Here is a 23,271-nt window from a genome sequence, read left to right as displayed (position 1 = left end):
AGAAGGGAGAATTTTCTTCATGTACCTCAGTTTGAACATTGCGATCTGTGCATCTTAGTTGATTTGGGAAGACACAAAATGTTGGTCAAACGTTACTACACAATTGCAAATAATGTACAAAGTAATAGAGTAAAAGAAAAAGTGAAAATAGAGCTTCTCCACTCTTTTTAGTAACCTTCTACCATGATGATATCAAGTTGGGCTTTTTAGCAAGCATTCCTGCTCTTTTTTTCAAATGTACCTGCAGCAAATGTCATTATGAATTCTGAGAAAATGGATGTCGGGGTAAGACTAGGAATCGAACATGTGTTTTTAATTTCTATGCAAAATATTTTTAAAAACTATCAAATGAAATTACAGTTCATAATTGTTCGAGCAACAAGAAAAATGGTTAGGCAATATTTTTTTTTCTTAAGCAGATTTTCTTTTTTTTTACTACCATTAACAATTTTCTAAACCATGCATTGTATTTGCACAAGCATTTAGGTTTTTAAGTGAAAGAAGAACCAGGTAGTACTTGAAAATCTCCCATCAGATCGTAGGTGGCACACTTTTTAATTGTCACCATGTGCATAGTGACACTGGAGATCAGGATACTTGGTCATACACTCCCAAAATTTTTTGAAATCTGATATTTCATATCTTTTGTCTCTGGCAAATCTGTGCAGAATCGAGCTGCTCGTGTACGGGTTGGAAAAGGAGACAAACCGGTAACCTACGAAGAAGCTCACGCTCCTCACTATATTGCTCACCGAAAAGGCTGGCTCTCTCATCACAGCAGTGAGTATCTCATTCCTCATTTTCCATTCTCTTATGATGTCTTACTGTCCATACAAGGCACGTAGGGCACCTGTGGGGATGGGGGTGTGAGTGAGAGAGAGGCTAGGCTTATCTTGCTTGCTCTAGCCTCGATTGCATGTGGTTTTGTATGTGACTTGCTACTAGGCTTGTCCAGGAACAAGGGTGTTTGTAGTCTGAGGTAGACTACTGCCTAGATGAACTGGGTGATATGCAGACTGAAAAGCCCCACTGAAAGGCAATTATTGCTGGGCAGTGTCATTCACAAAGCAGATGGTAGTCTGAGATGGCAAAGACTTCAACACCTCAACAGGGATGTATTTGGTGTGAACATGTTGCAAGAGGTCTGCTTTAGTGGCCAGAAATAATGTGTTATTCTTCCTCAACTTTGCTATGACAGCTCAAATGTGGCCTTTAGACCTACTGGATGGGAGAAAACAAGGTTATTGAATACCTGGCACAGCTAGGTTTCCTAGCATGATTTACAAGTAATGAAAAAGTACTGAAATAAATCAGGATGTTCACTTCAACACACCAGGATTTTCACTTCAAAACACGATGTAATGGCTAACATGGGTAAAGTTATGTCTTTAGTGTAGTACTAGCGTATGAATTTTAAAACTGCATGCTTACTTGATGTATTTTAGTGTGTTGAAGGCTTTGGTCTGCTTCACAAACAAGTCGGAAATCTCTGTAGTGATACGCCTACTGCTCGTGGAGATTTCTGATTCATAACCCTATTTGCATCAGACACCCGTGTCCCTACAATGCACCTGTACTTCATGACAGATTGATTGTGAGTTTACAAAACAAAGTTACACCCACATGTGCCCTGGCATCGGGATTCCAACTTTCCAGGGAGGAGGAGGTTACATACAGAAAAAAATACATTTCACAAAATTAGATAATGCTTCAAATTCTTCCTTTTTAATGTGGTCGTTTTTTTATTCAGGTCCCCACTTGCAGTGGTTTTTTTTTTTTTTGTACCTTGATGTAATAAAATTATCTGCATTACTCTTAAAAAAAAAAAGGGGAAAAAATAACTGTGCAGGCCTAGGTTTAAAAGTGCATGAACTTGTGGGGGTGACAACACAAAGTTTGCGAATTCCATGGTGGGGCAGGGCTTGCCTTGCTCGAAGATGGCCACCTAAATGAGTGATTCCTCTGACTGCATCTAAAACACTTAATACATTGCAACTATGGGGTGCCCCAGCTTGGGTGAAAATAGTTCTGAAGGGGGCAGGACACGGAGTCCTGTGCACCCGGGGACTCTTGTCACTGCAATTCTGCAGATCGCGCCGAGGCAAACGCGCACACAAAATGGTGTCTGGAGCTGGGAACTGCTCTGGACGAAGTGAATTGCGATGCAAGTGAAAGGGATTGTGTGCGTTGTTGAATCTCGGAAGCTGGCCCCTTAACACTCATTTAGCAATACAACACAGAAACACAGAGGGCGTGTCCCACTTACAAATGAGGGCACACACTGGACCGGCGCTGTGCAGATGAAAAGCACTGCCACACGGAGATCATAGATCGCAGACCGCGCACACTCTGTGCCCTGCACACCTAAATGGAGTGCTGGCACAAGTAGGTGCATAAGTTACCTGCTCGTTTTCAGAAGAAAGACCCCGACAGGCACAAATCAAACCATGGTCAATGTGAGTTGCTCTGTGAAATTTCCATTGGCCTTGGTTTGTTGTGCGCCTGTCGCAGACACTAAGCCCAGTCACACGTGGGGTATCATTTTTATTGGGACAGTTGAGAAACGCTGGGTGGTAGGAATTTTGTGGATTCCTCAAGTTTACATCACAGAAATACAAGGAAAATGTGCAGTTTTAGGCAAAGTTTGAGGTTTGCAGGCCATTGTGGGGAAGCAACCTTTGTGGGATCTACGTGAGGCACACCATCTTTGGGACCCACGTGAGGCACACCATCCTTGGGAACCCTAGGTGTTTCGTTTTCAGAAATGTCTAGGTTTGGTAGATTTCCCTGGGAGGCTGTCGATCCCTGCCCAAAAAATGCTGCTACCCTCATTGCTAAATCAAATTTGTTTTGTGACCGGAAATTTTGATGGCTCCACATTCTATTTTGGGGCCTCTAGCCGTACCCACACAATTGAGGTACCATTATTATCGGGAGACTTGAGGGAAGGATAGGTGGTCTCTGCAGATTCTAGAAGTTTTCCTCACAAAAATCTGAGGAAAATGTGTATTTTTATTTAAACTTGGAGGTTTGCAAAGGCTTCTGGGTAGAAAACCTGATGGGAGCCACACAAGTCACCCCACTCTGGATTTCCCATTTACAAGTTTGTTAGGTTTCCCTAGGTGCTGGCTGACCTGTGGCCTAAAATCCACAGCTAGCCACATTGCAAAAAATGGTCTGAATACAGGCCTGCACACGAAGCAGGCCTTCAGGTCCAAACAGCCTGCCTGCAGAACTATTAAACTATTGAGTGTTTTGGAGCAGCAATCTAAGCAGAATGTACAACTTCTGCCTAAGGGAAAACAGGGTTCCAGATTTATGGAAAGGGGCAATTCTACATCCCATCTATAAGAAAGGCCCTTAGGGAACCCAGATGGTTACCGTATGATCACACTTGATATGGATGCAGAGATTTTTGTAGGCCTACTACTCTAAGACACACAATCCTTGGCAACAAAATCAAACTTAATACCCCCTAACGCAACAGGTTTCCGACCTGCATCAAGCATCATCGACAATCTGACAGCCCTGGCCATGTTCACAGAAAAATATACAGGAAAAACCTATCCTTATACACCTGCTTTGTAGACCTCACCAAAGCATTTGATTTAGTCAACAGAAGCTGCCTTTGGAGAAAACTATTTGAATGGAACATTCCTCCACACTTGCTGAAAGTAATATAGCTCTTACACTCCAACAACTGGTCCAGGGTCACACTCTGGTGTAATAAGGGTCTAACATGCAGAATGCCGATAGATGAAGGCATAAAACAAGGGTGCATGCTAGCCGCGACTTTATTCAATTTATATTTAGCAGATTTGAGTGCTCAGTTGGAACCCACCTACTCCCATCCCCCAAAGTTAGGTCAACAACTAATTACTGCATTATTGTATGCAGACAGCATTGTTTTCTTGAATCTTAAGGGCACTGTCCTTCAAAGTGTGTTAACCTCGCTCCATCAATACTGCTCAACCAACGAGTTGCCCATAAACCTCAAGAAAGCTTAGGCAGTCATTTTTGGGAAAGGAATACTTTCTAAAAATATATGGTATTAGGGGAGCCCCATGGGCGGAAGTGGAAGCTACAACTACCTAGGCGAATGGCTGCAAGACATGGCTGGTTACACCAACTGCACCTAAACCTACTACAAGCTAGGGTGGCATCACACATTGCTGCACTCCAGTTCCTAGCAACTAAATGGCAAAGTCCAACTTGGCAGCCATTGCTTAGTGCAATAAAGGCAAAGTTCTTACCAACGTCGACATACTGACTAGAAATGTTTCCCAGAAAATTTGCGAGCTTGTTTAACATTGCACAGAGCAAAGTCTTCCGCCTTATTTTCCACCTGCCACGATGCACCTCACTGGCACAAATCAGACTGGAATTGGGCCTCCAGGATCAAGAACTGGAACAAGAAGGTTTTTTTTTTTCTCCCAAATATGCATCACAATTGAGACTAGCAAAACCAAACCCACTAAAAGCATCGCTATGGCAAGAAATTGCATCAAACATCCCCAAATGCAAATTCCTGTTTGGGGAAAATAGCAGCGTCAATTAAAAATCTGAAGTCGAAACAACTCTGGCAAAACAGCTTACCTCACCAGTCATTCAAGCTAGCAAATCAAGCTTCTCTCCTGGCAAGAAGATAAATCCAAATTCAGGTTGTGCAATCATGCATAAAGTATATAAAAATAAAAGTGCTCCAAGTCAGATTGGGTACCAGGTAAAAAAAAATATAGCTGGTGGGAGCCACGCAGGTCACTCCACCCTCGATTCCCCTTGGTGTTTAGTTGTAAAACAAAACTACAGGTTTGCTAGGTTTCCTTAGGTGCCTGCTGAGCTAGGGCCCAAAATCCACAGCTACCCACATTGACAAAAAAAAAAGGTCAGTTTTTGGTGGAAAAAAAATGAATGTGTCTGTTGTTTTGGTCCCTTTTCTGTCGCAAGCACTAGGCCTGATTTTCTACCTTAATGATTGGCTGGCAACGGGGAGAAAGGACTCTGAAGACGAGGTTTGGCTGAGTCCGATCACTAACCTTCAAATACGTCGCTGAAAGACTGAACCACTAAGACGACACAAGCGGCATGAAATAAAAACAACCAACTAGACCGGAACCCGTGTAAACACGTTGCAGGTTCTCAAGGGAGTCACTCTAATTGTACCTCTCAGCTGAACTTAGAACAACACGATAAGACGCGTACAACAACTTTGTTGCCCTAATAGAACAACCTCTACAACAACGTATGGATATATAGTACGCGGTCATTCAAAACGCCACCAAAAACATAGCGAACATCTGTTGCGCAGAGGGAACCTTGGTAGCAGATACATTCAGTACCAATCAGGAATTCTTGAATATCATGGCTGCCTGAGGAAGGCTGATCGCCGAAACGCGCGTAGACTGGAATAGATGAAAATAGCCATGTTTATTATTTTTGTATGATATTTTGCAATACGATTGAAAATAGAAAACATTAATGTCTGATAAATTGTAAATTATGAATTAATCCTATATAATTCTGTTATATTGTGTTAGGAAGCCATAATGTTACGTACATGAATATTGTGTTGGATAAATAAGGAAAAAGAAAAAACCAAAAAAAAGTATATAACGTCACAAAAATATTAAAGAATGAATTGTCAATTGAACTTTCAAGTGTGATAGTTATACTTGACTCTGGATTTTGGTCTATTGGTATATCGCCACATTCATTTTAATAATTGTTTCCTATATATATTCTTTCAGTAGCAAGCACTAGGCCTGCCCACTTACGTGAGGTGCCATTGTTATTGGGAGACGTGTGAATACAGGATAGTAGAAAAGTTATTATCCATTGTATTTCTCTGAATTGAAGCCTTCCAAATGTAATCCAGTGTGTAAGAAAGAACACATTTTGAAAAATGCCCTCTGAATCATATGCTAATATGGGCACTCACACATTTAGAGATGTACAAAGACCTCTGCGCCTAAACTCCATTAATGGTGTCTATTTCATAGATACATAGACTTACTTGATATCCATTTTTGACTTTTTATATTTTGCTACACAAATTACTCTATACCCGGTGCACAATGAAAAAAACATTGCCCGATGCAGTTTAGTTGTTGGCTCTGGATACCTTGGGTTCTTGGAAAACCTACAAGCCATATATATATCCCTGCAACCAGAAGGGCCTAGCGGACATAATAGTATATTGCTTTTGTAAATCGGCCATCGTGGCAAAGATTTACAAATGAAAACGTTGTCACAAATGGATGTTTTTTCCTACTCCTTTTTAATAAAAAAATTTATTTCAGAAGTTTCTTTGGGAAAACCTTGAGGGCTCCACACAAATGACCACTTACTGAACTCCTTATTCTGTCTACTTTTCAGAAATCAATAGCTTTCCGGAAACAACCATGGGTTTCACCCTGGTTTATACCACAAACTGGAAGATCCCAATTACCCCAGCTCCATCTCCCTCCTGGAGAACGTGAACAACATTCGCCTTACCCAACTGATCACCGAACTTACACACAAAGCTGGACACACATTCATCTACATTTTCAACTCCAGTGACCAAATCAAAATCATTCACACCACAGAACTCATCTGGAATGACCACACAGTCGCACACTTCACCGGTACCCAGCACAGGATCACCAGGCATCAGATCTCCTCCAACCGCAGCTGTAGCAAAGTTATTTAAACTCGGTGGTCACAGGCCCTCACCACCTCCCAACCTAAGGCCTCAACCAGGCCGTCCAGAACCTCTCCACCTGGATCACCTACAGTGCTGACAGTCACCCCACTCAAACCTACAAAACTAAACAAGAGCTCCAAACATGCCATCTGGTACACCCCAGAACTCATGACCACAAAGTGCAACTGCCACCAACTGGAGAAACAATGGTGCGCCACCAAGAGCCCCGCCGTCAGAGCAGCTCACAAAACAGCCCTCTGCAACTGTCATGGGGACATCACAACAGCCAAGAAAGCAGCCATCACCACCCGCATTGACTCCGCAGCCAACCACCCAGATGTACTCTTCAAAATAGTCTGGGAATTCGCCAACCCGACTGCCATAGAAAACACCATCCACCCCTCACGAGAACTCTGTGACAACTACTCCCGCAACAAGATCACCAACATCTACAAAAATTTCAACATTCAGCCCGCCACCCTCAACCCCGACAACCTGCTCCCCTACCAGGTCAAAGTTCTTGAGAAAGCCATCAACCAGCAGCTCACCAGATACCTGGATTAAAACCACCTACTGGGCGCCTCTCAGTCCGGATTCTGTGCCAACCATAGGACTGGCACAGTTCTGATTGCTGCAACAGACTATGTCAGAACACTCCTCGACCTTGGAGAAACTATGGCCCTAATCCTTCTCGACCTCTCTGTGGCCATTTGACACAGTCTCTCACAGCACCCTCATCAACAGACTCTACAACATAGGCATACAGCAAGACTCCCTCAAGGGGATTGCCTCCTTCCTTACAGGATGCACACAGAGCATCCACAGCCTCTCTTGATCTCTGCACCCTAAAGACGACATATGCATCGTGACACAAGGATCATCCCTCAGCCCGATCCCTGTTCAACATCTACATGACCCCCGCGCAGATGTCTTCGGATCCCACAGACTCAACATAATCTCCTACGCAGACGACACTGAACTGATCCTCTCACTCACCGAGGACTTCTGTAACGCCATGACCAGCGTAGCCAAATGTATGAGAGACAACTGCTGCCAACTCACCTGCGATAAAACTGAAGTACGGATGTTCGGGGAGAACACCTCTGTATGGAACAGCTGGTAGCCTGCAGAACTCGTACCCATACTGACCGACCATGTACGCAACCTCAGCATCATCCTCAACGGCCAACTGACCATTAAACAAGTCGAAGCCTCCTCCTGCTTTCACACACTTTGCATGTTCCGCAGAATCTTCAGATGGATCCCAACCAAAACCAGAAGTACAGTCACTCAGGCTCTTGTCACTATCCGCCTCGACTACGGCAAAGCCCTCTACGCCATCATCTCAACCCAGCTCCTCACAAGACTCCAGACTCCAGACCATACAGAACACTGTAGCCAAACAATATCACATCGCCCCTCACTTGACAGACCTCCACTGGCTCCCCATCTAGAATAGATGCCAGTTCAAGATCCTCACACATGCCTACAAAGTCTTCCATGACCTAGGACCTTCCTGCTTCAACCATCGACTGAAAGTCCACCAACCTGCAAGACACCTACGCTCCTCTTCCCTCACCCCCTACACACACACCCACCCTGTGGTGGCCGCTCATTCTCCTACATCGCAGCCAAGACCTGGAAAGACCGCCCCCCCCACCTCCCTAGCTCCGGACATCCCCTCACTGGCAGACTTTAGAAAGACTCAACACCTGTCTCTTCGACAGAGACACAGCACCCAGATACCCCTAGAGGTGACAGTGTTGCGCTTTACAAATGCTGTTTGATTGAGAGAGAGTCAGGTGTGACTTTGGCACATTGATGGAGAACCCCAGCGTGTGCATGAGGTCTGCCGTAGTCTGGAGGTGGGAAATGACAGCCAGGGGTGGGCCCGCTTCAATAGCCAGTTGTCCAGATAGGGGAACACCGGACGGGCACTGCTGATTTCCGCAGATGAGCTGCAACCGCCGCCATCACCTTGGCGAACTACCGAAGTGGGCACTGGTAAGGCCAAAAGAGAGCACAGGGAACCGAAAGTGCTCTAGGCCTACCGTGAACCGTAGGTAACTCCTGTGGGCTGGCAGGAGGGCAATGTGGAAGTATGCCTCCTGCATGTCCAATGCTATCATCCAGTCTCCCAGGACCAGTGCAGACAGGACTTGAGTGAGTGTGAGCATTTTTATCTTCTCCTTTTTGAGGAAGAAATTGAGCGGGCGCAGGACTAGGATTGGACAAAGGCCTCCGTCCTTCTTGGGCACCAGAAAGTAGCGGGAATAACAACCACATCTTACTTCTAGAGTCGGCACCCTCTTTATGCTTCCGTGGGCAATACAGCCGTTACGTTCTGGCTGAAGTAAGGAGAGATGGTCCAGCCTGTAGCATGCTGGTTCCATGGGTGGAGGGGATGTCACGAAGGGGAGGGAGTAGCACCTTCGTACAATCTGACAAACCCAGCGGTCTGAAGTTATTGACCTCCAGTGGGGGTGGTGATGGCGTATCCTGCCTCCCACTGGGTTCCATGAACGTAAGAGGACAAACGAAAGGTGTTTGGAGGCTGTGGCTGCGGGGGGTGGGCTGGCCCGACCTCTGTCTGCCTGACCCACGGGTTCTGTGGGTACCATGTACTCTGCCACGCAGAGACTGGAAAGCTTGTGCACAGTTGTGGCTGACCAGTTAAAGATGCTCCTGGAAGCCCAGCTGGTAGGGAACCAGTGGGGACGCGCCCAAATCTGCGGGTCCGAAGGCACGGTACTACGAACGGCCGCCCAAATATAAGGTGTACAGCCACATAGAACTCACAAAGTTGGGCATGGGTCGCTCCGGCTCCCTTAAACTCCGGGATGTGCGGAGCCAGTCCAGACATATACTCCACTGTGGAGCAAGGCCTTGAATCACTATGCTCTCTCTTCTCGATGAGAGAAGACTTTGACAGACGGGGCCAAGTTGGAGACCTCTTCAACTTCTTACTTTTTCTGTCGATGACTTAGAGTGCGACGAGTATCTTGGGCTCCTCAGATAATCCTGAGACCTTCCCCTTGACTAGGATCGAGACTGTCGTGGTGTCGCACGTCGAGCGGCAAGGAGGTTGAGGAGACGCTCCCTCAAGGCCTTGGAGTACATGGAGCGGCAGTCGACGCAGGTTTTTACTTCATGGTTGTGCTTGAGACCCCAGAAGCAAACAAGGTGCAGGTCCATCACCGACATTTGCCGGTGACAGGCACCAGAGGGCTTGAAGCCGGCCTTCCTAGTTAACATCCTTCCACATCAGGAGAAGACTCTCTAAAAGACATGCAACAAAAAGTCAAAAAGGGTCAGTAAAAATTTGACTGGGGGTAGCTCTTTCCAGGCCTGCGCTGAGTGGCGTGAAGAGAAAAAAACTGACGTCCTTACACTGGGGTGGCGCCTGTATAGGCACTGTGCACGTCACTTCCGGTGTGATGACGCCATCTACACCACTCTGAGCTGAACTATGCCACACGCCGGTGCGCAGGGGTAATGCTCATGAAAATATTTCCAGATCAATTCTTTGTCAAGAGGCCCTGCATCTCTGGACATAACTGGAACATCAGGGTATATCAGGGTATATCCCTGGTGGTTCAACATCTGGCAGGCTCTCTGAACACCAGGGTGGCAAACTCAGTTGAATATACCTAGCAGGTCATAAATGGCATCTCCATCTGGCAGTGGTGCAGTGTCTCTTTCAGGAATGGGGAGAGACTTGGTTGGATCTGTTCGCCACTGCCGAACGTTCAATGTCACTATTTCTGTGTGCTGGAGTTTCCAAGGTGTATCTCACTCAGATGCTTTTCGTCTTGAGTGGAGCTCTGGCCTCCTGTATGTCTTTCTGCCAATACCACTCCTGCTCAGAGTGCTCAAGAAGATCAGGAATGACCAGGCTTAAGTCATCCTTGTGTTCCTGAACTGGGCTCAGAGTTTGGCATCCCGAGCTGTTGACCATGGCCATCGGTCCTCCAGTCAGGCTGCCCCATCAGAAGGATATTTTGTTGTAGCAGCAGGGGAGGGTTCTCCTTCATGCTTGGAGATTGTGCGCAGGCAGGTGACCGCTTTCGACCTTCCGTCCGAAGTCTGCAATGTTATCTAGGCAGCCAGGCATCCCTCCACAAAGACTGTATATGCCAGCCGTTGGGGCAAGTTTGTGGCATGGTGTACACAGAAACAGGCTGACCCTCTTTCTGTTCTCTCAGGTCCATATATTTCATCTTACCGAGTGAGGCTCTTCTTGGGGTACCTTAAAGGGCTCCATCTTGGCCATTCTGCAGTTGCCAGATCAGCCATCTTTATTCAAACCCCCTGTTGTAAATAGATTCCTGAAAGGTTTGTAACAATATGTTTTCACCTTCAACCTTCATCATTCCTCAGTGGGACCTTAATTTAGTCGTAACATTTTGGATTGCGCTCCCTTTGAGCCATTACACAACTGTCCTCTCAGGCTTCGTACCATCAAGACGGCCTTCCTGGTGGCAATAACATCTGCTCAGAGGGTCGGTGAGCTTCGGGCTTCGTCATCCAAGTCTCCATACCTGAATATCTACCCTGACAAGCTGGTTCTACACACTAGAGCTTCTTTTCTGCTGAAAGTCCTCTCCCCCTTTCATGTAGGCCAGTCCATCACCATGCTTACATTTTACGCTCTGCCACATTTCTCGAAGGAAGAGGAGCAACTTCACCGCCTCAACCCAAAAAGAGCATTGCCGTTCTACCTTGACCCCACAAGAGTTCAGGGTGGATGACTAACTCTTCTTAGGGTATGTCTGAGCGAAGAAGGGAAAGGCTTTGTAGAAAAGAACCATTTCCTGATGGACCGTACTTTGCATTAAGATCTGTTACGCATTGGAGCTAAGGCTGCGACCACTGCGTTAGCACGCAGAGTTTTGGTCATTGATATCTGCCAGGCAGCAACGTGGACAGTTAGGTCCACTGGGACGGGCACTTTGCTGCAGAACTTCTTAGTGTGAAACATTTTTGCAGGCCCACCTCCTGGGAGGTATTGCTTGGGTATCTAGTCTAATGTAAGGAATCTGTGGCTAGAAGTCTCTATCAGATAAACAAGTTACATGCCTTCGTTAAAACCTTATCTGCTAGAGACTCTTATCTAGCCGCAGATTCCTTTCTGACCCACCCATCCCCTGTGAACTGATTTCTAGGGACAGGGCTGTTCCGCCCCCCTCCCCTTCCAGGGTCCTAGTTTTTCACACCAGCAGTCAATGTTCTTCGTGGCTCCACGCTTCTGGCGCGGAAAGTCGAGGAAAGAAACGGATGTCTGCACGCTGGAGTGTCTCCTATATAGGCATTTCGCAAGCCATTCCTGTTGTGGATGCTGACGACGCCACCTGCCGGTGCGCAGGGGTAATGCGCACTAAAAAACCTCCAGATCCAGTTTGACGACTTGAGATTATTCTAAGGTATGGAATCTCTGGCTAAATAGTCTCTACCAGATAAGGCGGCACCAAAGGTAAGTATGTGTTGCTGTAGATACACACTCTCTCCATACTCCTGCTGTCTAGTATTGGACTTGAGTACTTGAAAGTTTTTTTTTTCTTGAAAGAACGACTTTCGAGTCATGGGGAGCACTATGACACCACCCTTAGCTGGCAATGAGCATGGGCACCAACTTCATGTTAGATCGTTTTTTATTTTCCGCCATTGGTTTGATACGTGTACCAACTGGACTTGGAGACTCTGTTCTCCACGTTTCCTTGAGGCACACACTGTCAAAGTTGACACCTATGATCAGGGAAAACCCTTCGTTGTCTGCGCTCTTCTTGCCATCACCCTTCATTGACCGACTCCTGTCAAGCGACTTCCAGGAATCCTGGCCCTCTTCAGGCCACACAACATCTTCAACATCTTTGAGGAGAATGCACATAGGTGATGTAACAGACACCCTTCCAGTACTGTCCCTAGTGCCCACCGAAGTACCCATGGTCTGACCATCACGAGGTCTGTAATTTCTGCCTCTCCCCTAGCTATGAAGACCGTGCATGTGAAGACTGTCTCACCTTATGGTTGAAGAAGACCCTCCGATACAAATGGGAGAGAATTTGGGCACATCAGAAGATGCAGCAGCAATCCGATGACTCAGTGCCTGGCCATGTCCCACCCGACTTGCTGGTCATCCACACTGCGCACCAGCAGGCTTCCTTTTATGCAACGGGTGACACTCCCCCATCCGTCAAGGCGAGCAAGGAGCTTGGTGCTTCTTGAAGAGGAGGAAGAAATAGTCTGAGAGACAAGACTATATCAAACATAGCCATCAGCTGCACTCTTGCTGCGTACACAGTTTCCTGTGAGGGAGCAACACTAGTATCCTTGTTAAATGTCACACCTGGCTCCATTTATCAGGCTTCAAGTCTGAGGTCCATAAGCATCTTCTCAAGCTGCCCTTCCATGGGGAACACCTATTTGGGCTACAAGTTGATGCAAGAGAAAATAAAGGACACCAACATTGCCAAATCCTGGCTGCCAGCCAGAAGCTCCTATCAGTGGCAGCAACCTAGAGGAGGCTACCATGCTGCTTTCTCCCTTTTTACTTCCTCAGCCCCAAGAAGAGCTCCCTTGGGACTGATCTTGAACTTCAGGTGCCTCAATCGCTACATCCTTTTAGAACATTTCCACATGGTAACCCTGCCTGATATCATTCCTCTGCTTCAACCAGGTGTCTACATGCCCGTGGTAGACCTCAAGGATGCCTATTTCCCCATCCCGCGCACCGGTGCCACCTCTGCTTCATGGTACGTGGCAATCATTCAATCAAATCAATCAGGGAATTTTGAGCGTGCTACTCGCCCATGAGGGTCTGAAGGTGCTGGTGGAGAGGGGGAGCAGCTCCGGTCTGTCGAAGGGCCAGGTCTTGAGGGACTTCCTGAATATGTGCAGTGTGGGTGTGATGTCTATTGGCAGCTCGTTCCAGGTCTTGGCCGCGATGGAGGAGAAGGTTCTTCCACCTGATCCTGTTCTGCGGGGGTTCGACGAGGGCGAGGTCAGCGGATCGGAGGTTCATCTTTGACATGTGGAAGGAGATTCTGTCATTGAGATATTGAGGTCTGGTGTTGTGGAGGCATTTGTGGGCATGGGTGAGTATCTTGAAGGTTACTCGCTTCTCAACGGGGAGCCAGTGGAGGTTACGCAGGTGTTGCATGATGTGTTTGTGTCAAGGGATGCCGAGGACGAGTCTGGCTGCGGTGTTCTGTATGGTCTGGAGTTTGCGGAGCAGAGACTTGTTGATCCAGCGTAGAGGGCGTTTCGGTAGTCTGGTTATGAGTGCGTGGGTGATTGTCTTCCTTGATTCGGGTGGGGGAAGAGATCCATTTGAAGGTCTTGCGGAGGGTGTTGAGTATGATGCAGAGGTTTCGGGCGTGGTCTGTGGGGGTGGGGGGCTGCCGAGGGCGGTGGGCCACCAGGTGTTGTTCCATACAGAGGGGGAGGGTCCGAGGACCTCTGTCTTCTCCGATTTGAGCTTCAGGCAGCTGCTGCTGATCATCCAGGATGCAACCTCCTTCATTCCTTCCTGGAAGTTGAGTCTAGTGGTGATGGGGTCCTTGGTGAGGAAGAGGATGGGGTGTCGTTGGTGTAGGATACTATGCTGAGTCTGGGCTGTCTGACGATGGTGGCAAGTGGGCCATGTAGATGTTGAAGAGCGTGGGGCTGAGCGACGATCCTTGGGATACTCAGCAGTTGATTTCCGTGGGTTCGGAGAGGAAGGGCGGCAGTCTAATTCTTTGGGTTCTGCCGGTGAGATAGGAGCGGAGCCAGTCGAGGGTGGCTCCCTGTATGCCGGCATTGTGGAGTCTGGCGGCGAGTGTGCGGTGGGATACAGTGTCGAAGGCTGCAGAATGGTCGAGTAGGATCAGGGCTGCGGTGTGTCCTTGGTCGAGGAGGGTGCGGATGTCGTCTATGGTGGCGAGCGGTCTCGGTGCTGTGGTTGTGCGGAATCCGGATTGGGAGGGGTCGAAAATTGAGTTTTCTTCAATGAATTTTGCTAGTTGGGCATTGACGGTCTTCTCTGTGACTTTGGCCGCGAAGATCTACTCTGGGAGATGTTATGCGCTGCACAGTATTGAAATACTTCCAAGACATCCAGACGGCGTTTCAGATGCCAAAGACTCAATTTTTTAAATATTTACAGTTTAGGCATGCCATTGCTCCTAGCCTGGAGGGCCTGGACTCACTGCCGGAGTTTAGTCCGGTGGAAGCAAAGATCTTTATGGGGGACCTCCTTTATCACAAGATCTCCAAAATCTATCAATCTCTCGTTACGCATTGTTGCCCCTCTTTGCAGCGACTGCGGGAGGCCTGGGAGAGTGATGTGGGCCAGTTAGAGGAGGAGGAGGAGGAGGAGGACTGGACAGAAGCTTTGGCTTCCCCACGTGGGGCGGCAATTGCAGTGCGCCTGCGACTAATTCAATTTAAATACCTTCACTGGGTGTACTTTACCAGGGTTAGGCTCTGTAGGGAGGGCTTGGTGGCTTCCCTGGAGTGTCTCCGATGCGGGCATGAGGAGGGGACACAAATACATACCATATGGCACGGCTTTTGGAGGGGGTGCTAGCTTGTCTCTCTGAGGTTTTGGGGTGGGAGCTTCCACACTCACCAAAACTAGTTCTCCTCCATGTGATGGAAGGGATCGGGGGCAACATCTATAAGCGACATCTCCTGCTCCTAGGCTTCACATTAGCAAAGAGAGATATAGCTAGAGCCTGGAAGGCGGTGGTTGCCCCATCGGTCTCGACCTGAAAAAATGGCCTAGACTTTAGTATGGGCCTCGAGCTCCCCATGTTTGAGGCTAGAGGGTGCCCTAGGAAGCACTATAAGATCTGGAGGCGCTGGGCGGATTACCGAGGTTTGGAGTTGGAGCCGCCGAGGGGGGACCGGGGTCGGGACCCAGAGTAGCCAGTTGCCCTCTCCTGCTCATTGCATTCCCCTACGTGTGGCTCACGATTCCTCAATTGATGATGGTACTGTGGTTTTTGAGCCCCTATATGGACTGATAGCAACCTGGGTCAGTTACATGTTGTTCCGGACTATGGAGATGGTGCACTGGGGGGTGGGGAGGGAGGTGGGGGGTTGGTTGGTTAAAGAAATTGATTTTATTTGCATTGCCTTTTATATTCTCCTATTTTTCATTATGCAAAAAGGTCAAAGTCATTGTATTTTGTGTCTCTCATGCGGCAGTTGTCTCTGGGATTCAGAGGTCTGCATTATATGTGCTATTTTGACAAATAAAATCTGTTTAAAAAAAAAGAGAGACTAAGGTGACGCCAAAACAAATTAGATCCAGTCAGTAAAACCAAAGTGATGATAAAAAGTTTTTACTGAAATCTAGCACCTAAAAGATCAAAGTGCCAACCGCAGGTATTTGGTCACACGAGACGGGGGCAAAGTCAAAAGTTACGGCTGACTGCGATGGAGTACAGGTTGGATACGCAAGGGGTATTGGGCCTGGTCTGAAAAGTCCAGGAGAAGGTAGAGTTCAGTCAACAGGGCCAGGCAGCAGGCTGTGTCCGAGAAGGAGTTGCCACTAGATCCAACCTGCAACCACTCCAGGTCCAGCCCTTCCTAGGGGAGGTACCCGACACGATTACAAACCAAGCCTATCCCAGCCCGCAGAGGATGTTGGCATTTAAGCACCTCTTACCTTTTTTTTGTTTTTCTTAGCCCAATCTTCAACTCATGTGCCTGCTAGACATGATGACTTCCTACATTTCCATAGTACCCCATGCTCTGCTCCATATGTATTCATTACACAAATGCCTTTCGGCTCTATGGTCAGTGGGAAGATTTAGTGTTGATGATGGCCAGAGCTCATCGCTCTCTGCAGTGGTGGAACGGCAACAATATGTTTCAGGGCAGGCCTTTCTTAGACACCATACCACAAGACACCATAACCAGACTCCTCCTTCAGTGGCTTGTAGGGTGTGTCTCAACCATACAGGTAGGGTGGTCCCCTCAGCACCAGGGCCACCACATCAAGGACCTCAACCTCCTTGCTATACATCTCTCTCTGAAAGCCTTCCTTCTATTCATTCAGGGCAAAGTAGTTCTTATCAAAGCAGACAGCATGACTGCTGTGTATTATCTCCAAATACAGGGCAGCAGTCACTCTTGCTGTTAATACTGGCACAGCAGACCTGGCATTGGGCACTCCATCTCCACATACACTGCTTGACGGAGTATTGTCCAGGGTGGACCTCACCTTTCCAGACCTGTTCAGCAGAACACATCAACAAATCGGCAAGTGGGAGCTCAACCGCCCAAGAATTACTGTAGTACTTCCAACACTGGAGATTTCCACAAATACACCTGTTTGTCACCCCTGAAAACTCAAAATGCCCAAACTTTGCCTTCAGGTACCTGCAGTCCATTGATAATTTCTCAATGTGAGCTTTGCCAGACTCATGCCCCCCGCCCAAGGGCCTCTGCACTCTTGCTCACTCCAGGAGAAAGAGAGGTGTGGCGCAGCAGCCAGAGCGGCTGACTCAGGAGCGCAGGCCTCATGGTACAACCCCCCGCACCAGCGGCAGCTCAGCTCAGCATCTTGTGACTCGGGGCAATAGCTCACTTATTCCCCCCGATGGCCCCCAGCGCCTTCAGACCTAAGTAGGTGATATGTTTGCGCTCTACAAATAGGAATTATTTATTATTATTATTATTATTATTATTATAGGAAAGTAGCTTTCCCCCTAGCCATATAATCTCTCAGGTGCATCAGTGAGTTGTAAGCCCTCACACTACAGGAACCCTTCATTCAGATCCACTAAGACACGGTTGTGGTTAGAACCTTCCCAAAGTGCTTTCTCACTTTCACTTCAACCAAATGAGAGATCTCCCAGTCTTCTTCCCATTACCAGAATCGGTTGCAGAGAGAGAGAACCCTTCACAACCTAGATGTCGAAAGGGCTCTCCTGTACTACATTGATAGAACCAAGTTGTTCAGCTATTTGTAGCCTTCCCCAAACCTGACAAGGGCCAGCCTATTTCCAAGGCCGGTATAGCCATGCGTATAGTAAAGTGTATCCAAATTTGCTATTACAAAGCCCCAGGGTGCACTATACACCCAAAAAGCTGCAGTCATTGCCTCTGTTGGCAATATCCTAGTCACCAACTATGTAGGATTATGTAGGGCAGCCCCTTGGTCAACCCCACACACTTTTACCAAACATAACTTTGTGTATGTCTTAGCTTGACAGTAGTCAGTGGTTGACTAGACAGCCGTAAGGACTTTATTTCATACATTTGCATCATCGACACGCTAGTCCCTGCTTGTAGTGGAGTATTACTTTACAGTCCACGCTGAGCATGTTTATCTGCAGCAACACATGTTACGTGTAAGCATGTTTGTAGTGTGTAGTGCTGCAAGCATGTGACTGTACTTGCAGATCTCATCTTTATTAGCAACCTTCCTTTCACAGTACACGTGCACCATACTGTGTTCACTCTCGGCTCCACACTACTGTCACTGATGTGCAAAAAACAATCTAACATGAAACCAGTACCTATGTGTATTGCCAACTAAGGGTGAAGTCACAGTGCATCCTGTCACTTAAAAGCCTTTCTAAAAGAAAAACAACTTGCAATCGTCCAAGCCCAACAGTAGATTGCAGAAGTATGCAGAGCATGTGAATCTGTAGTGCTACATGCTATGAACAGATGCTTACAAGGTAAATAACATTTTCCTTTTTCACTGTACCTGTGTATTTTGTGTGTGTGTGTGTGTATATATATATGTGTGTGTGTGTGTGTGTGTGTGTATATGCACACATGCAGTTGCCACTGGGTAGGTATAGTTAGGATCACGTTTCCATTGGAAAAGCATTCTTTTGTTTGTTTATAACTTTTGCACGTTTTGAGGAAACTTCACAAAACCTTTTAAAAAGCGTCTCCTCCACCTCAACTCCTTCATGGAAAGTTCTGGGGGTTTCTGCCAGTAGGGACTGAAAGAAAGGGTGGGTTCCTAAGTGCGTTTCCACTTCATTTGTCCATAGGAAAATTGGACACAGCTACTGCCAAAATAACCAAGCAAAATTACACAGACTTTGGCAGAAAGCAAGAACCTGGTCCAGAAATGTGCCGTTTGTGATTTGTTGTAATGCTATTCAGTAGTTTTTGAGAAATTGGGGTTTAAAAACTATAGATATTTCATGTTGTGGATGATCCGCAGAGCCGACTGATCTTAATATAAGATCTGATTGGTTGCCACCATATTCAGATTTAGGAGTCCCCTATTCTATAAAACAAAATGTTTTATAAAAAAAACATAATGGGGGGCAAAGTAGGGATACCCTGCACCCCCTAGGTCTGTGGGGGTACCTACGCATGCAGTTTATTAAGGTGAGGGGGCATGTGTCACTCCTCGCCGACCTTCAATAGGCCCTGGGAAACCCAACCCCTGTGGATGGTATATTAATAGTAAGGGAGGGGGCTGCCTCCCCAAGCCTTGAACAGACCCTGAGGACCCAATCCTCAAGGGACGATAATTCATTAAAGGGAAGGCCCCCCCAGCCAGCGATCAGCTCGAAATCACTCTGCCAAAAAGCAGAACTTTGAACGCGCCCGGCAGGAGCAAAGCTAGTGAGCCGGCTCCCGCCAGCACCCTGTATGGTGCTGCCAGGGGTGAAAGTTGGCTTGTGTGTGCCTCATGTGGGCACTGGGGAACCCACCAAAAATGTAGAAAATGGGCAGCTCCTGTAAGGGGAACCCTGGGTGGGCACTAGGGCACTCACTAAAAATGAAAAGGTGGCGTTTCCCATCACAGTGGTGACTGGGGATCAACCGGGTGTGGGGGCCCTGGAGCTCCCCCTTGGCCCCCACCGGTTAAAAAAAAAAAAGTGGGTGCTCAGGGTGGTTTATTAAAAAATCCATAAAAAAGAGTAATAAATATGCGATGAGTGGCAGGAGCCGTTCATTTATTATTCACTGCTCCAGACAATGAGTGCCCTAAAAGGCCCTATGATGGCTTTTTCTTTATATTTGTGGGTGCTGGTAGTGCTGCTAAAATGGACAGGGCCTCCACCAAAAATGTTTTTAATATTGTTGGGGGCTGAAGGGAATGCAACAGTCCCTCCAACCCTCCCAGCACTATTTATAAAAAAAAAAAAGAGAACACAGTAAATCTCGTGGGTCATTAAATCCATGACCCCAGTTGAGCTTACCGTATTTTGAAAAGCACTGCAAGCTGGAACTGTATGGTCTTTAGCTGCAGTGCAGAACCCCTGTGAGATTGGTTCTGTGACTGCACTTTGTAGCTTTAAAAGTGTTAAAGACTCAAAGACTTGTTTAATGTTTTTATTAAAAATAAAATGACATGATAATCACTTTTATTAAACATTGAACTGTGTGATTTTATGAAATAAACATTTCATTTTTATTATTTTCTGACAAAGACAATACATGGGTTTTATACATGTTACTATTCTGACCCTTTCGTCAAGACAGTAGGCCTGCTATTTACATTTTGGTGTTCTAACCCTTTGACGAAGTGAGTAGATCTGCATTTCTTAAAATGACACCCATTATATTCAGCCAGGTGCCAGTGGGGGTTGGGTGCCAGCGGGGGTTGTTAACACGACCTGGCCTGTGGCCACTTGCATGCTGCACATGGCGAATTCCGTGCACGGTGTGGGGTTGGCGTTACATGTAGTAATATCTTACTTTACATTAAGAAAGAAACATGGCAATTCACTGGAAAAAACAAAGGTTAAAGGGACGTTCTAATTAGATGAAAATGTCAGTTAGAACATACCATTCTAGACTAGCAACCCACTGAAATTCCCCAGTTATAGATATCTCAAGTAACTATAACTTGTACACTAAGGTAACTATAACTCACCCCTCGCCATGCACAGCTAATTACCCCATATATTACATCACTCATGACATGATTTGTGACCTCACTGATAACATGACTGCAACATCTGAAATTACATAATTGATGACAAGACTGGGCATAGCGTAGATGTGAGATATAGTTACCATAGGGTATGAGTTGTATTTTCTTTTGATAACTACAATTGGTGAATTACAGCAGTGTTGTTCGTTTAAAATGTTACGTTTTAACTGATATTTTCACCTAACTATAATGTCCCTTTAACATTTGTTTTTTTTCGGGAAATAAAATAATAATTTATTTAATCCGCTGAAATGCTTTATGGAGGCTAACTACTTAATTAAGCCCACTGGGATGCAATTTCGTGAAATATTCAGCAATAAAAAAAAAATGTTTTCCAAATATTTGTAAAAACTGAGTTGCCCAATCAGCGTGTGCAATCCTACAAATAGTGCTTACTTAAGGCACAGTTGGTTTGTGTTCCACACAGTATCTTTCACTTTCAGTGGACCACAAGGATTGATTACATTTTTTTTATCTACTTCTCAATCCGCATTAATGCCCCTTATTCCGCATGGTCTTTTAAAAGGCTGGTTGGCAGCATAGGGTCTGCCAAGAAGATAATCCTCCAAGAAAAGAATGTTAATCAAGACAATTTTTATAGACTTATTTCAATTATTGCATCCATTACTGTTTGGTGTGACCTTAGTGTGCAGCCATTTCCAAGATATGTGAATTTCAACGTTTTCAAAGAAAACATGCCTTTATGTATGCATTTGTTATATGTAAAATACATAATTTAAATACTATTTAAAATGTAAATAAATAGCAAATCAAAAATTAGAGTATTAGTAAACAAAGTTTACTGTGAAAAATGTTGGCTATTCTCAACAGTTAAAATATTTACAGCAGTGTAAATAAGGCTAATCTGTTGGACATAAGGTGACCCTCTTAGTCTTCACATTTCAGTTGATATTATGACTCTTCGCAGGGCATGAAACTCACATTTATCCCAAGCTGAATTGCCATTGAAAATATGTTGATACTTATAAAATGGAATGTAGGTGCACATAAATTGAAGATTTTGTCCTTTTTTAGGTAACCTCGATGGGGAAGGAGGAGCTGCTGAACGAACTGTTGAGGATGTTTTCATCCGCAGGTTCATATTTGGGACTTTTCATGGCTGCCTAGCCAACGAGATTGTGATAAAGCGTCGGGCCAATCTTATCATCATCTGTCCGGTCTTTATTCAGAAGATACCACCTCAGAAGTTCTACTTCCTAATTGGATACACAGAGACACTGCTTTCCTACCTCTACAAGTGTCCAGTAAAAATGGAGGTGCAGACTGTGGATGAGAAAGTCATCTACAAGTATTTGTAAATACAGCTTTTTGTTTAGAAGCTGAAGTGTTGATGTGAGAGCCCATTATGGTAATTTGAAATGATTGATCACAATACCTGGAAAACCTTTTTCAGAAGGTTTTTGCAGTTACTCCCTGATTAAGTAAAATGGGGCATTGGTATTGCATCTTGTGTAATGCATTACAGGACATGGAGGAACTTACCCTACAAATTAAGCCACATTCCTTCAAGAATGCCCTTTAACACCTGGGATTTCAAGGTTCAAATACTGTTATGAACTTTTTTGGTTTTCTTTTCATGCTTAAGTGGTGATGCATTTGCCCTCCTTGGATGTCCTGACTTGGGAGTCAGCCTTATTTTTGCATTGGGTGTTGCCAATGACCACTGGGAATCCTTTTTTGAAGGACACCATCAGGGCAACATTTTGGCTATGAAGCACTTTTTTTTATATCATTGCATATAATTTGACGCATCCCCAGATTCCCAGGTAAGGTTCTACTGTGCCCAGACACGTTTTGCCTTCAAAATCACAATGTGCAGCTTGTTTGAATGGCGAGTTAGATTTTTCACCACACTGGTTGTCGGATGACCTATAAAGGAAACTGTTTCTTCCTCTCAAAGTGGGAGCAGGACCAAAGTCATTTTCTACTGGTACAAAAAGATCTATGATTTTTTGGAACCCATGGTGAATTGTGGAAAGCAACTGCATGCCACATGTCCATCTGCAACAGTTCAGCATTTACAGCTACATGAACAGCTTGATGAACTCCTCTTAAAATGGAAACAATTAAAACTAAACAAATAAATGATATTTATGGTACCCAAGAATAAGGAGTGTTACTCTTAAAGCTGTATAAGCATTTTCTAAAGCTGCAAAGGGGGACAGTGATTGAAAAAATTTAAAAGGTTGATGCTGCGTCACAACAAATGCTGTGCACCACTTTGCTGTACTTCTGTTTTGCTCCCCTCCACAACAAACAGAACTGTGAATAAAAATGTGTTTACCTTTGCCTTGCTTAGCTTGCAGCAGTCATGGCTAAGGGCCAAGTTGATGGAGTATCCTTTCCACGGTATTGAAGGTCCGCCCTCCTCATTTAGAGTTGGTCAGACCCTCAGTATGTCCGTGGCGGAGAGTACTCAATCCTTGCTGCGGACATACACCTCTGACTGCCTGACAGAGTAAGGGCCATCAAAGGTTTGACTATTTGACGTACTTGAGAGAGGGCAGTTTCACTCTGCCATGTCCGGTAAAACCTGGTGGTAAGGGGCAGTGAAAAATTGTAAATGACCTCCACACCATGTAAGAAAACTTCCATGGCGAGGGAGGTCATTGCTTTTTTGTATTTTTAAAAGTAAAATTCAGCTTTGGGATTTTATTTT

At 45.9% G+C, this 23,271-nt stretch overlaps 1 protein-coding gene across 1 annotated transcript in view; it reads left to right on the top strand.

Moving 5' to 3' along the window:
* The window catches only part of MRPS24 (mitochondrial ribosomal protein S24), a 74,871-nt gene extending 52,160 nt beyond the window's left edge, over positions 1 to 22,711 (top strand). The window contains exons 3-4 of the mRNA XM_085635853.1: positions 669 to 780; positions 21,627 to 22,711. Of these exons, the coding sequence (XP_085491979.1) occupies positions 669 to 780; positions 21,627 to 21,910 (396 nt within the window). The 3' untranslated portion in view covers positions 21,911 to 22,711. The remainder of the gene's footprint in view (positions 1 to 668; positions 781 to 21,626) is intronic.
* Positions 22,712 to 23,271: the final 560 nt, after the last annotated feature.

This window comes from Triturus cristatus, chromosome 11 (assembly GCF_964204655.1).
Source record: "Triturus cristatus chromosome 11, aTriCri1.1, whole genome shotgun sequence".
Lineage (NCBI taxonomy): Eukaryota > Metazoa > Chordata > Amphibia > Caudata > Salamandridae > Triturus > Triturus cristatus.
This window is presented reverse-complemented; position numbering and strand designations above follow the sequence as displayed.